The sequence below is a fragment of the Arvicanthis niloticus genome, chromosome 4, assembly GCF_011762505.2.
Source record: "Arvicanthis niloticus isolate mArvNil1 chromosome 4, mArvNil1.pat.X, whole genome shotgun sequence".
Taxonomy (NCBI): Eukaryota; Metazoa; Chordata; class Mammalia; order Rodentia; family Muridae; genus Arvicanthis; species Arvicanthis niloticus.
In genome coordinates this window covers 61,660,849-61,676,035 of record NC_047661.1, presented here as the reverse complement: position 1 = coordinate 61,676,035, position 15,187 = coordinate 61,660,849, and the positions used below count along the sequence as shown (strand labels likewise).

General features: G+C 39.6%; 1 protein-coding gene and 1 long non-coding RNA gene across 3 annotated transcripts in view; one reads left to right on the top strand and one right to left on the bottom strand.

The window, feature by feature from the left end:
• The window catches only part of Ctso (cathepsin O), a 25,240-nt gene extending 15,286 nt beyond the window's left edge, over positions 1-9,954 (bottom strand). The window contains exons 1-3 of one of the 2 annotated variants that reach the window (XM_076932574.1): positions 9,795-9,954; positions 940-1,045; positions 218-357 (exon numbers count right to left, since the gene is read on the bottom strand). In XM_076932574.1, the coding sequence (XP_076788689.1) occupies positions 218-357; positions 940-1,045; positions 9,795-9,896 (348 nt within the window). In that variant the 5' untranslated portion in view covers positions 9,897-9,954. The remainder of the gene's footprint in view (positions 1-217; positions 358-939; positions 1,046-9,794) is intronic. The other variant, XM_034501373.2, reaches the window with a different exon arrangement.
• Positions 9,514-15,187, top strand: LOC143442011 (uncharacterized). The gene is made up of 4 exons (XR_013109871.1): positions 9,514-9,585; positions 13,576-13,702; positions 14,228-14,533; positions 14,875-15,187. It is a non-coding gene; the product is annotated as an uncharacterized LOC143442011 (long non-coding RNA).

Genomic DNA, 15,187 nt, shown 5'->3' with positions numbered 1-15,187 from the left:
GTCATGGATAAGTGGGCACACCAGGACAAGTTTAAAACTCTGAACTAGATAACTATCTTTCCTCCATCAAAGGGTCTTCTCTCCCATTTTGCATAACCGAAGTGTGATTTTTCTGTAGAAAAAAAAGTCATGGGTTTCTTGGCTAGTTTGACTAAATCTGACCATTAGGTACCTTCTAAAGCTTAAACAACAAAGAGCAAAACGATGCCGTGCTTACCATCTTCTGGTTCCTTACGTTATTTACAACGTGCTTGTCCCTCCAGTCAAATCTCAATGGCAAAGACACATTGGGGATAGGTCTCTGTCCTTCTGCTGGGTATCTGGGAGCCCAGGTAGGTTTGCTGCCTAAATACAAAGCTGGACAGGAAGAAGACGTCATGGAGAAAATATTAGATGAGATGAAGGGCTTCTCTGGAGACTTGTTTTTGGAATACTTTGTCAAGCAAAAGCAGTCACTACCTAGTCAACCTGTCACTTGAGATTTTTTCCTCAGTGCTTTTCTGTAACAGGAAATGCATTTTATGAAAGCTAGGAATTCAAATTTCAGCAATGGGACAGCAGCTGATGTAACATGACTTGCTTGATAGAATTAGGCCACTCGTGAAAAATGTGTATAATTGACATTGTTTCTTTTATTATTGCTCACAAAACCATGAATATTCTAAACAGAAATGATGCTAGACAACTACCAGTATGATGAGACAGTTAATAATTGCAGCTACTTGGATGTGCATATAAATATATTTAGTTATTAAATAGTGATTAGTGGAAAGTAGTCCTTAATTTATTTCCCTTATATTTAGCACATGGTATATTACTTCATACTTTGCATTTTAAAAATATCAATCATTGCACCATTTACAAGATTTTCAATGAAACCACTCCTTAACTAGACAAAGACTTAAAATCGGGAAATTAATCAATAGTACTGCCCCTTACCTTTAAACTCTTCAGGGGACAAATAAGAAAACTGATTTATTCCGTAGAAGGCAGTGGAGTTTTCATGAGAGAAAGAGTTCAAGTATCGGTGTCTATTGAAGCTTTCCTAAAATAATGAAAACAAACTTTATCCATCTACTATTTCAGTTCACTGGCGTCATAAATGTACACCTCCAAGTCATAATGTATGACCTCCAAGTCATAAACTTGGAGGTATTTTTGGGAGGCAAATGTCAAACTTGCATCTGTAATTCTTTTGTAATTCCCAACACATACTGAAAATATCACACACATACCTTTGAAAGTGTGGACAAGCACTAGACACTGGTGACACACTGTAATTAAGTACAGAAAACGTGCCCTCCATGCATTTTTTCCTCTGTGCAGAGTAACAAAGCCTGAAAAAGGACTAAGTTGATAACAAATGAAGAAGTTCAATTCTCTTAAACTGAATCCAGAATTTTCATTTGGGGCAAAATGGTTTTAGAAAAGATTCAGCCCTAGGGAATCTCCTCAGATGAAGGTCTGGTTTTCCTACCTAGCTGGAAGAAAAAAAAAATGTAACCATAATACTGAATTTTATCATAATTTTTCTTAGGTTTTCTTTTTCTATTAAGATTCTTAAATTTCCCAACACTGGTTTATCTTGTGTGCTACACTGAAATTCATGGACCACTCTTCTCCAGACTAGCTTGTGTACATAATGACTTTTTCCCTTAAGTGTTTTTGTTTATAACTTAGAAACCAGTAAGCAAAACAAGGACAAGTTTATCAGTCTGAATTATCACTATGTGACTTGCACTGAAGACATGGCTGGGACACAACAGTTCCTCAATAGCTATCTGCTTTTCAATAATGACATATGTGAAATGTCCATATGGCCTCCTCTTAATATCCTTTGTCAGTTGCTTTTCATTAAAATCGGCATGGTCTTGCTTAATTCTTTCTAACTGAACGTGATTACAAGGACCGTTAACCAGTGGCTTTTAGAAGTTCTTTTGAGTTTCAGGATCTTGCTCATGGCGAATCAATGCTCTGAATGTAACCCACAGATATACATCCAAAGATAAAACTAAATTTAGAAAGCAATTTTGCATGACAAGAGTGATAACACAGGCCGCCAAGGGTAACTGCAAAGGAATTTACAGGAATCATTCATAAGATGGTTGACTGCTTTCCTAAGCAGAAGAGAGGGAAGGAATGGAGAATGCAGGATGTTTGGAACACGTGGCAGACATGGCCACATGCAGCCGTGGGAACTTGTCTGGCAAATCTCCATCTGTGAGAGCTGAGCTACTGGTGGCTGAACTGTCAGGAACCCACTGCAGGAAGCTGCAGTTGCCATGGTGACAAACATCCTATGCCTGAGTACTAAGGTTGGCTATGTAGGACAGACACAGAAAGTCTTCTGATAGATTACTGTTAGATAACAGCAACTTGGTGATCTGCTCAGGAAACAACAACAAAAACAGGACTAAAGTCACAACTCTCCCTGTTTCTCTCCGTCATTCAAGGTCAGTGTTAGGCTGCAGTCAACAGCTGATCGTGGTTCTCTCCCTGTTCTCTCATAGGTATGTACCTAGGATGAGAGTAAAATGTGAAAACAACACAGAAAATACCATTCTGGGCAGGAAAAGGCTGTGATTATAGTGCTTCTGGCATTGGGAAACTAATTATTTTGGCAACTTTATGTCAATAAATTCTATAACTTGTATGAAGTGGAAAAGCTGCTTAAGAAACAGATTACGAAACATTGAAGAAATAGAAAACATGATCCATTGTCAATTCACAGCATTAAAACTGTAATAGAAAATTGACCTAGAAAGAAAACACTACTTCCAGATGGCTTAATGATGAATTCCATCCAAGTAAGAAAGAAATAACACGAATATGATAGAAAACAAAGAGAAAGAATACTTTGCAACTTAAACAAGACCAATGTGACCTTGAATCAAAACCAGACAAGGACATCCCAAGAAAATAGGACTACACATGAATAACTCTCTTGAATATAAATATAAAATCATAACTGAAGTATTAAGAAATCAAAGCCAACAGTGTTTCAGACAGACAAGACATCATGATCAAGTGGAGAAGATGCAAAAATGGAACATGGACTAGCACAGGAAAACATCAACATAACAAATCACTCTAACGGAATACAGAGTCAAATGACATGGAGTTTTTCCATAAGATGGTGTGTGTTGCCTTCGGTCTACAGCAGGCTTGGGATCTGTAAAGATCAGACTGTCTGGTTGCCAAGTAGTGAGAGTAACAGTATCAAAAAAAATCAATATAGGATTGATCTATTTTAAATACTCTTAGACCTAACTGCAAATGATTAGAAGACAATTGCCAGACCTCTCCTAAGATATGAATCTCACAGCAGCAGCGGCGGCAGCAGCAGCAGCAGCAGCAGCAGCAGCAGCAGCAGCAGCAGCAGCAGCAGCAGCAGCAGCAGCCATCACCCCTGTAGGGTTATCGCCCCTGTAGGGTTCCTGTGAGTGATGGTCTCTTTCACTTGCTATAGCAGATACTAGTTGCAGGCTTCCATGTGTCAGTGTTATCGCCCTGCCTTTCACAGCCCTCTAGAACTGTGCCAGGAACAGTCTGCTTATCACTGCTGATGTCTTGCAAAAAAACAAAATGTTCTGTGTCATTACCTTGTTACCCTAATTTCACTTCCCTCTTTTTAACTCTAGTAACACTGGAAACTTCCCCCTACCAGATTCTGAGGAATCATAATTCTCTTGCCTCCCTGTGCACATAAATGTGCATAAGCTCGATATTTGAAATAAACTGAAATAAATGTCTTACCATCAAAATGCCATGTAAAGTTATATATTCAATCTCTCTGTGCCCCATAAATATATATATTGCAATCACAGCAGGATGATTGTCCAGTGAAATGTCCTCAAGCTTTATCTTTATTCTTAAAAGCATAACATTTTGGTAATAGAAAACCTTATTCAAAGACCATGCTTTCACCTTGCTTGGGTTAGAACACAGCAAGTACCTTGTGTGTACTACAAATGAAGACTAGCTAGCTATTGCAAACAATCTGCTATTGTACTCATAATACAGCAATATCATTAGAACAGGCTGCCTCAGCATTTATTCCTCCATTAGAACTCAATGCTAGTTTTCACCTAACATGAGGTTCACAATGTTTGAAATTATAGTTCCTTTCTGGGTTTTTCTGTTTTTTTTTTTTTTTTTTTTTTTTTTTTTTCCAGTCACTATACTTGTGGCTTTCAATTCTGACTATTAAAGCAAATGTCTCACAGCCTTAGCAGCTGTGAGTCTGCATACTTCTCCTCTCACTGCATCAAAAGCCTGTGTCTGAGGACAGAATGCAGGTGAATGGTGAATTAGTGAGTTCCAACATAAAGCAGCAGGGGCTATGATAGTGTGCAGGTACATGGTAACCATCTCTAAAGCTACATAGATTTTGTCATTGGGATAGAATTTGGGATGTTACATGTGAAGCACATATTCTACCACGGAACCGCACCTCAGGTCTCAGATTTGAGTTACAACTGCACTTCAGAGGGAAAGACGTGAAGAAGTCAGACAGTCCTTATATAAGAAATATTAGAGCTGACAAGCAAGCAGAACCTTTCAACAGACACCATGGGAAGATAATTACAGTAACCTACTTTCTGTTTTGTTTAATTGACTGATGTGCAATGAGATATCTGATACCTTAGTGAAAGAGAATTTAAGAATAAAGAATTAGAGGAAAATTTCCAATTTTTATTAAAAAAAAAAAGAAATAGGAGAAAACTTGACTCTTTGATTTTGATAGGTACCACACATCTTCAAACCTCTCTAATCAACATTACATCTTAAGATCCTGACTCTAGAAAACCCTAGCTTGTTACCTTTCCAATGACATCTGACAGCCAAGCTTCTTCTACATTTGCCAGTTACTTAACCTGGCTTCTGTATACTTGTATGCAGTCATTCATAAATTTATAGACATGTATATATGCATAGGCATGCATGCACTGGTATATATGTGACAGCATGCATATGTGTATGTGTGCAGACATGCATATGTATGCAGCATGCATATGTGCTTATGTAGTTCACACACCAAAGCAAAAATTAATTGTGTGATAATCTTACAAAATCTCCTCCTTATTCTAATTTGCTGCTTTACTGGTCCAGCAAAGTTGTTTCATTAATGCTTGGAAATGTTTCCAATCCCACAGTCAGAAAAAACCAAAAACAATGTTTACTGGAAGTCAGAAGCAGAAAGGGCTGTTTTCATCTGGTAGAGATAAAAGATAGCTCTGCAGATAAGGGGCCTGGGCTGCTCCATGTGGAAAAGGGGCTGGAGTTTTAACATTCCTCAGAAACCAACATTTTTTTCACAGAAATCAGAAAGCCTCTCATTCCACCTCTAGTATCTTGACTATCCAAACCTTTCCAACCAGGAGAAACAAAGTAGCACACGATTGTTCTGTTTGTGACAGTTGATAGTCACAGATATCTTCAACTAGAAACCCATGGGCTGTTGGGAAGGTCTGCAATCTACCCCTTAGAGAGCAGTCAAGGAATCCTTTCTTGCTGGTTGTTAATATAAAGAACAAATTAGATATGTACATTTTTCCTTTCATGGCTCCAATAATATCTGGAGAAAGAAGCAAATTCTGAGGAACAATTTCTCAGCTCTCTGTTCTCTAAGGAGAATGCTCATAGCTACCTCCGTTGAGGGACGGGAAGGTGAGCTAAACTGAAGTGCTGTTTTAAGTATGTTCTTTGAACTACTACCTCTGCATGAAGTACGTGCTCATCTCATCTTCTTGTCTCAGATTAATGAACTGAGGCATAAATGGATATATGTTTTTCCTAAAGTCATGCAACCAGCACCTGGTGAATGGGTACAGCCATTCAGTCTGTAAGGCACAGGCTAGATGGATATCTACTTTGTGGGGCTTTATGATGATTTTATTAGAGGAGAGGGCCATGGAAATTAGTTGTCTTTTCTACATTGCTATCTAGGATTTCTTCTATTCACTCCGGTTTATTGATTTCTACTAATATAAGCAAAGATACTCCTTTCTGATGATGATTGTCTTTGCAGCACATGTCCTTCATTTATTCGTGCTTGAAAATTGAAGATAAGTTTTTCATTATGTACCAAGGCTGGTCTTGAACTCCATGTCTCCATTGACACACATGCCTTGGTCTGTCAAGTAACTAGGGCTGCATGAAGTCACCCCATTGACCATCTTGTAAGGTCTTTTTATTCTGAGCTCATTTTTGTTAAGCTCTGATCTTATTGGCCACCACTGGCAAATCCTAAAGTGTGCTGGGTAAGAAATCAGTTCCATGTATACATGGAAAAATGTTCTCTCTCTGGAAGGTCTGGTAAATCAAAGCAGGAACAAACATACACAGGCTATACTCAGCATGATCATTGCTGGGAATTTCTCTCAAGACATGGGAATTGTAAACCTCAGATCCAGAATTCCCAGCTGAAAATTATGTTATCACTTATTAGAATGGGGACATTTTTACATGTGCTTTTGTGAACCGAGAGAATCTATTTTCTAATTTATAGGACTTCATATTGTATTTCAGAAGTGAATTATAATACCCCACATAAATAATATGCTGTTTGTTTTCAGACAAGGAACATTGGATGAAGTTGTTTCCACCTTCTCAACTACTATGACTACTGGGGTGACATGTGTCAGTGTACTATAAGGTCTTTGAGGCCTCCATATACCTTATTCTTCTTCACTGTGTCACTAAGGACATCTACATCAGTTCCTAACACAGGATAATTGTCAAATTATAGGACAGGTAGATAGTCAGAAGGATAAATGAACAAACACGATCGATCTAAGGTTTTCAAAGTTTTTACTACATTTCCATTTATACAGTGTGTGCTTTAAGCTAAAGATCACCAGAAAATGTCTGTGGAACAGGATCTTCAACTCTCAAAATCTCCTCTTCATGACAGTTCTCAAGCAGCCACAGATAAGGAGGCGATAACCCAGATATTTGTGGCTCGTCATAAGTGCTCATTTAAGCATGCTATAACAATCTACTTATACATAAATGAGCTGAAACACATACACAGTGTAATGAAGACACAGCACGAGACATCACAGTGCTAAGGTAAAGATCCTCAGTGCATGTGAAGCCACACACTTGGTGGAGTGTCAAGAATATTATGAAGGGAGTATGAAGACCAACTTTCGCTGAGTCCACTGATGCCTCTATAGCATCTCATGTCCTCCTAGGCTAAGAAGACAGACTGCTTTTGATGACTGGTGGAGGGCAATTATTCCCTGGCTTGTCCCTTTTGTCTTCCAGCTGTAGAGAGACAAAGAGGTCTCCTCTAGTACGTGTTCCACAGAGCACTATGCCTCCACAGGTTCAAAGCTACAACCAGGCATGGCCAGAAACACCAAGTAAACACAACGCTCTCCTCTATTTAAGTAGGTCATCTAAGGGTTTTTGTCACAGTATCAAAAAGCCGAGTCTCTCATCTGCCTTCCACAGGAAGAGCAAAGGTAAAACGAAGAGCATCAGCCAATGCTGGCAGGAGGCAGAGAGCGAAGAGCCCAGCCCACCACGTAGGAGTCCGAGTGCCCCTCCTTTCCTTTTCCTTCAAGTAGCATGAAAGACATCCCATAATAAGCCATGGAGGCGTCCTGTCTCCTTGAATAATAATGTAAGGAAAGCTGCTAGGGCTGCCGTTTTTTTTTTTTTTTTTTTTGAATATTCAGTGGAATTTAGAGTGGCTCATGACTCAATTTTACTCTATAACATACTTTAAAATGTTTCAGTTGATCGTAAAACAAAGGAATTTTGTAGTTTTGTACACAATGTGCCTTCTAAGAAAACAGTATAATCTCCAATCAGCTAATTCAACAGTGGAAACAGTTTTGTAAAAAATAAAATAAAATAAAATAAAAAGACACTTTTTAGACTTATAAACTGAGTTTTACTTACCATATATTTTAACCCATTCTGTAAAGCCAGAAGAATCCTTAATACCCTTAGTCACCAAAGATACAAAGCCCACTACTTCCAGCTGATGTTATCCAGGAGAACTCAGTTTGTAGCTATCCTTTAAGGACTAAAATGCTTATCAGGCAAATTCCTGCTGACAGGAACTGCTTGAAAAGCTGCTTTGGTGCTAATAACCCGACATTTTAAAAATGTCCTAAGATTTGAAATATTTTCTTCAACTTCCAACCTTTACTTTCCCATATGGAACCTTGGTTACATTTCTCCTCAAAAGAGAATCTAGACACTTGTCTGAGGATTACAACCTCCTCATGAGTAAAATATGAGTAGGCGTGGAAATGATAATTATCACACACACACACACAAATTCTATTTTATAATAATTTATCGGTCACTGTGACTGTAATCGTGACTGTAAATTTACTAGGACTTGAAATTTCCACGGAAATCAACCTTTGAGCATATTTCTGAGTATATTCTAGATGGGTGTAACTGAGGTGGGAAGCCCATCGTCAACCTAGGAGGCACTATGTCATGGGCTGGGGTTCTGGACTGAATAAAAATAAGAGAGTGAACTGGGATATAGTATCCCTGCCTTTCCCTTCCTGGCTGTTAATGTAGTGTGGCCAGCTGTTCCACACGCATGTCACCACGACATTCCCATCATGATAGACTGTCCCCTAAAAGTGCGAGCCAAAGTAGACTCTTTTTTTCTTTAAGTTGCTTTTGTTGGCAACCTTGCTTTATTTCAGCAAGGAAGAAATTATACGCTTACATTGTTGGCCTTCAATATTCAAGATTAAAATAAAAACTATTTAGCCAATACACACATTATCAACACCCATGACATTGGTTAATTCACCCCAGTGGGTTAGTTCATCAAGAGATGAAGTCAAGGACAGGTCTAGGTAACACACAGGCCAAGGACTTTGATGAGAAAAAGACAGTGCTTCTGGTAACAAGAAATGAGCTCAAAAGTAACAAAAAGGAGAAAAAAAAAACAAAAAATAAACAAAAAAAAAACCACACATTTTGATTTGAGCACAAGGATACCTGAAGCCAAAGAAGGCCTGACTGAATTCTGGAACTCCTCAGTCCAAAGAGGACAAGCAGAAAGGGGGCAGAGCAATGGAGTCCCAAGGAAATTTCAGAAAACAACAACAGGAAACACTAGTTAAACGGGCCATGAGCAGCTTTCCTGAATTCAGACAGACTCTGAGTCAGAACAGGTGAGTTTTCTTCTCTCATAAAATCGTGATGGCATCTCTTCGGATTTAAAAACCTGTCAGATAGCATGAACTATATCAACTGAGGCCAAGTGTGAATTCGCATTCCGGGCAGTTTCCCTGGTTACTGGGAAAATGTATCCGTGGTCAGCTAAGCAGTCCATTTCAGAATTTTAAGGTCAGAGAGAAATTGAAAGATTATTAAGAAAACGTTTTAAAAGCAAGCCTAATTTAAGGCAATGAAATGTTTCTTTCTGATCTAAGTCTCCACCAAGTCAGAGCAAAGTGGTAGACAGTTCGAGGACAGAGAAATCATTAACCGATTTCAGAAGCCTCTCAGAATCAAGAAGCTGCTCCTAGCATTTGAACTTCTAGTTACAAGATGAGGGAGCCAGTGCCCCCTGCAGGCGGCTTTCTATACGACAAGGTCAGGTTTGGTGTGGGAAGGCTTTGAGATTCAAAAGGGTACTTCTTCCCTTTAGCTTTGCCTTGGAATTCTTTAGGTGCTTTGGGGCACAGCACATAAATCCTTGCCCTGGAGAATCAAGGCTCTGCGAGGGAAATGTGCGCTTGGAGCTTGGGTCCCTCCCTAAGATCCCGGGGGCAGAGGACAAATAGAAGGAGGAAGCTTGGTACCCGCAAAGCGGCGGCCTCCCGCTGGTGGCTCCAAGGCCAGGTCCTGGCGACCCCGAGACAGCAGCAACACAGTAGCAAGAGGCTCGCCAACTGAAGCTCCATCCCGGCGCCTGAGGTTCTCAGCGCCCAGCATGCTTTCTCTTTCGGTTTCTCGGCTCCGCCCACTGCTCGAGTCGGGTGCACGCCCAGAAGTAGAAAGCTCCTGGGGTTCCTGCCTGTTTGTTTGTTTGTTTGGTGCTTCTTGGGATTATCATTGACCTTTTGTGCTGTTACTGAGCATCAAGGGTTTCCCTCTTTTCTAACAGGAAAGAGAGCGTGGAATGATTTATACAGCAGCATGAAGATAGGAACTACTGTGTTTCCTGCCGTCTAAGATTAAGCCCATTATTTTTCTTTCTGCTGTTTCAAATTGACTATGTGTCCGTTGAATGTGTGTAAATTGAATTCAGCGTATGTAGACGTATAATGTGTGCGAATTTATGTACTTCCTTCTGTGGATGTTTACAAATACGTGACAAAATTGTTGCTGCAGAAACCCACACAATTTTTTTGTGGCCATTTCTCCACTTGTAGAAAGCTGCACCTGCTTCCTAAGTTTGTGATGAAATTAACTAAGTAATTCTAAACTTCATACAAATTTCATTATATGCTGTGTGTTTCTTTGTTTCACTGTTAAGATTGCTTTGATTTTTCTTCTTATTTTATTATGTTCTTGCTTAGTTTATTTCATCCACTTCACTTTCAGCCCCCCCCCCGCTTTAATTAATAATGGTTTTTAGAAATCTTGCTTCCTTTTACCCCAGTGTTGGTGTACAGAGTGCAAAAGACACAAGAGGAACATGTTCAAATCTGTCAGTGTGTCTTGTCTGTCTGCTCACACACATCTCAGCTAAAGAGGTTTCTGGTATAGTGTTGCAGAGCTCTTTTAAGGAGACTGGGGACTTAAGATCTGTAATCAAATATCACAAATCTTTGGTTACCCTTGGGAGAAGACAGCCAGCTGCTTCTCTGAAGGGCATATGCATATGAAATGCAAATTATTGTTTCAGGGTGAGTCTTTACTCTGTTTCTTTTTTATCCCTTCTCCGTTGTCTAAAAGCAGATCCTTCGTAGACGAACTGTAATCAGGTTTCCAGAAATGGGAATGTCCTGTATCGTTTCTGTCTTAGCTTCTGTCCTGGCATGTATCTGAGTAATCAGTGTTCATTTTCTCGTTCCCTCATCTCCAGGCATATCCCAAATGCACTACTTAAAACCCAACCCACCTCCCCTTTCCCCTACTCTTCTTGTATTGTCCCATTGCCGATAAACATCTGTAGCCTTTGGATCTATAGCACTTTTTTGTAATGCCAGCTTCATGAGGGCGACAATTTCATTTCTTTAGTCTCTTATGCACCAACAACATATAGTGGGTATTCAACCAGTAAATGTTTGTTGAGATCAACTTATTAAATTTAGTTCCAATAAACATTTTTTTTTTTTTTGATCGCAGCAATTATCCAGAGGTTGGCCATTTAAGCATAAACGTTCTAATCAAAGGACTGTCAAAAGGCATAAATTAGTATCAGAAAAATCACTTCAGTTTAATAATAGTGGAAGAAAACTCATAGAGATGAGTAAGCCACAAGGAAGGGTCTTGCGGAAGGATTGCTGAGGTTAGCATCCTCAGGAATCTGTGGGCTCCCTGCTATCTCAGTTACATCTGCATTGCTAAGCTTTCCAAGAGGACCATCATCTTATTACAGAGGGTTTAAAGGACCTCCCTGGTGCTTCTCTTCATGCCCAGGTCATACTTTTTATCACCAGGTTTGCATCAGAGAACACAGTTACTCCCTGTACCTAATAAAAGCTAAAGCTATAAATCAGATGTTGGTTCTGCCGATGTAAGAGGACCATGACACCCACAGTGAAGACATCTGGAAACCTTATTTAAAATAGATTATAATGGGTCCTGGACAACCAGGTTCATGCAGGGTGACAGTGATAAAGTGGGTGATAGAAGCCACTATCACTGGAGGTATAATTCATAATACTTCATGAGCAAAGAGGCTTCTATATTCATTTTACAATGATGACTTCTGTAACAATGTCTGTGGCTCTGAGAAGGAAGCACTCTCCTTAGGCTATTGCTCACCCAACAAGGATAAACAGAGATGAAATGTGCAGAAAAGCAGACAGAATTTTCTCTGAGATTGATAACCCAGTCGTATCAGTCAGTTTCCTATTACTATAACAAAATAGCTGACACCACCAATGTATAAAGAAAAACGACTTATTTTGGCTCTTGCTAATGAAGGTTTCAGTCTAAGATCAGGCAGTGGGTTTCACTCCCTTGACTATTTGTCACAGATGAAAGATCAGGGCAGATGTAGCACCGACCTATGCATGAGCCTGAAGGCAGAGCGCTACTTCAAGGGCGTGACCTAAAGAACTTTCACTGGAGTGTTCATTCATTGTCTTACAGTAGCAACCCAGAAAACAAGCATTTGACAAGGGAGCCTCAGGGCAGCTCTGCATCCAGACTACAGGATTAATTCTGGGTTCCTCTTGTATAGAGGGCTCTGAAAAGAGATACTGAAGACCACTTCCTGCTACTCACAGCTTGGTGTATGTGATCATTTGTGTAGCATCACATCCAAAAGCCTGAGGGTAGAAATGCATTCAGTGTGTTCCACAGACCTAAGGGAAGTAAATATCGATGTAAGGAGTTTAAAAGTCATAAGGATGGGTGATTGTGAGACAGACAACAAGCAGACATCATGCAGCACTTCTTAGGCCATGTAAGAAAGAAATTAGAATTATTTGCTATATAGTAAATATACAATTATTTTAGGTGCCTTGAGAAGGCTTTTATCTGGAAGAAGCAGAGGTAAATATCTACTACTTTTAGGATGAGTGTATACATAGAGGACAGTGGCAGGAACTACTAATATCTAATGGCTTGTGTGGATGGGGGCAGGGTGTAAAATTTACTTAAGGATACAGCCATTAAATGGCTAGATGACCTAGGCAAATCTTTCTATCTTAATCTTAAGTGGCTTTTCTGGGAAGTTGCTCTGTCTGTTTTTGCTGTTACTTAAAAAAAGATAGGTATTTATGATTTACGAATCACCTGGCCTTACAAACATTTCAAGCATTCTAACTTTCCTCATAAGAAAAATACAAGAATTTCTCACATTAGAAATCTGATGGTAGATTCCTACTGTAGAGAGCATCAGAATTTCCATTGGAAGACGAGAAAACGGGAGCACTGAGAATACTGGCCACTTGCTCAAGGTTTTGTGTTTTGTCACATGTGCACAGACTAAACCTTCTCACATCACCTTCTCGGCTCCTCACTGTCACCTGTGACACAACGTATCATGAAGCCCACCCCTTCTCAATGCTTGCATTATACTTAGTTATTAATGGAAATAATGAATTACATGACATATTATGGACATTGTAATAAAACGAGACAAAACTAACTGAACTAAACTAAAGATGGTGGAATAGTTTTTCTCTCAGACCATGACAGAGTAGATCTGGGAGCACTCACGCCTCTACAGAGCTGTGTGAGCTTTGCATGCTTGCACACCACTTAGAGAAAAGGCTGACATTTGAGAATGCATGAGAATAAATGGATTCTCCATACAGTGACTTGTTTTCTTAATGTTTAATTAGTCAACCTACATTATGAGGAGGACACCATTCCTGTAGGGAATTAATTACTGAGTGCCTGTCTGAACGATTTCATTTTTATTTTATTTATTTATTTTTGCTAATTTATTGCTGTTTTCAGACCCAGTTTCATGTTGTAGTCTAATGCTGCCTTGGAATTCACTATATAGTCCGAGCTGGATTCAAACTCATGATCTTCAGTACTCATCTTTTAGAGTGTAGAGACTGCATGCTAATCCAACACACAGGTAATTATTTTTTATATTTTGCATCTGCATTTTTGCTTGTGCCAGGCATCTTAGTTCTTTTTCTAAGGGCATTGAGAAAATACATCTTCAAGGAGAAAGGGCTCAGATTGGCTCATGGCTGAAGGGTTCAGTCAATAATGAGGGGTTGGGACAACATCAGCTTGAAGTAGCTGGTGACATCACATATAATCAGGAACAGAGAGCAATAATGTACGCTGGTCTCCAGCTCCTCTTCTTCATGTGAACAGTCCGTCTGGTATCTCAATCAAGAGATACTGGAGAACGTGTCTTCCCGGATTCAATATATCAATCAGAATACTCCTCCTTAGGCATGCTCAAAAGCACATGGGTGACAGTTAACACTAGCATCACACTGTGACAGACCCCAGCCTCCCTTTTGCTGTTATTGTTTGGTGTTAATTGAGTTTCCATAGTCATTGCAGTTGTTTTAATATCTTATCCTGATAACATTTCAGATGGAAGATATAAAGTCTGAACAAGAAAACATGTCATATGTGTTTCTAGGGAAGTGGCGTTCACATTTCTGTGCTGATCAGAAGGGAAGAAAATGCCGTGATATGGGCATTAGAGATGGGCAGGAGTCGCCAACCTTCAAAAAATGGCTCTGCGCCACTCGGGCACAGCAAGTGGCAGGGAGACAAGTTGCTGGAAATGGAGGCCAGCCCAGGAAAATAGGGGATTCCTTCAGCCAACCTCTAACACGAAGGAAAAATGGAGTTGATGAGAAGCCACAATGCATACTTCTTCTCCACACAGCTAATGGAACAAAATGCCCCCGAAAAACACCCGAAACCATGAGCAGTTTCTATGGTAACCTCAGTCTGTTTTTATTCCAAAGGCGTTTTAGTAAATGTGAAGAGATGAAAGCTTTAGGCCTGCTGTGTGTATGCAGGGTGGAGAGGTGTTCTACAGGCATGATCTTAGCTTCATTAACTACTACAGAAGTCTCTCTCTCTCTCTCTCTCTCTCTCTCTCTCTCTCTCTCTCTCTCTCTCACACACACACACACACACACACACTATACACTTTAAAATACCAAGCATCAGTTTCCTTGTCTACAGAAATAATTCTGCTATTTTTTAATCTCATGGTGGTCACTTAACTTACATTAATGCCTTATTGCAATTTAGTGGGTATGTGTTTTCCCACAGGTTAAACAGACCCTGCAAGTATCATGCTTTTGACATCCACTACCTGTGCAAATATCATATTATTCAGAAGGAGAGACGTGAATAAAGGTAAGCTTACACAGGGAAGAAATATACACATGGGGGAAAAAGTCTAAGGTGGAACTTTTCACAGTTCTAAAATGTAAAAGCTGTCCGTCTTTAACACATGGGAATATGATTCCTGATGATTTTATCTTTTATAAGTATAGTAATTCCTCCATAATTCATTCCTTCGTGAATACTTGCATTGACCCAGCAAATATTGAAAGGTTTTGTTCATTATTAACTTTTATAG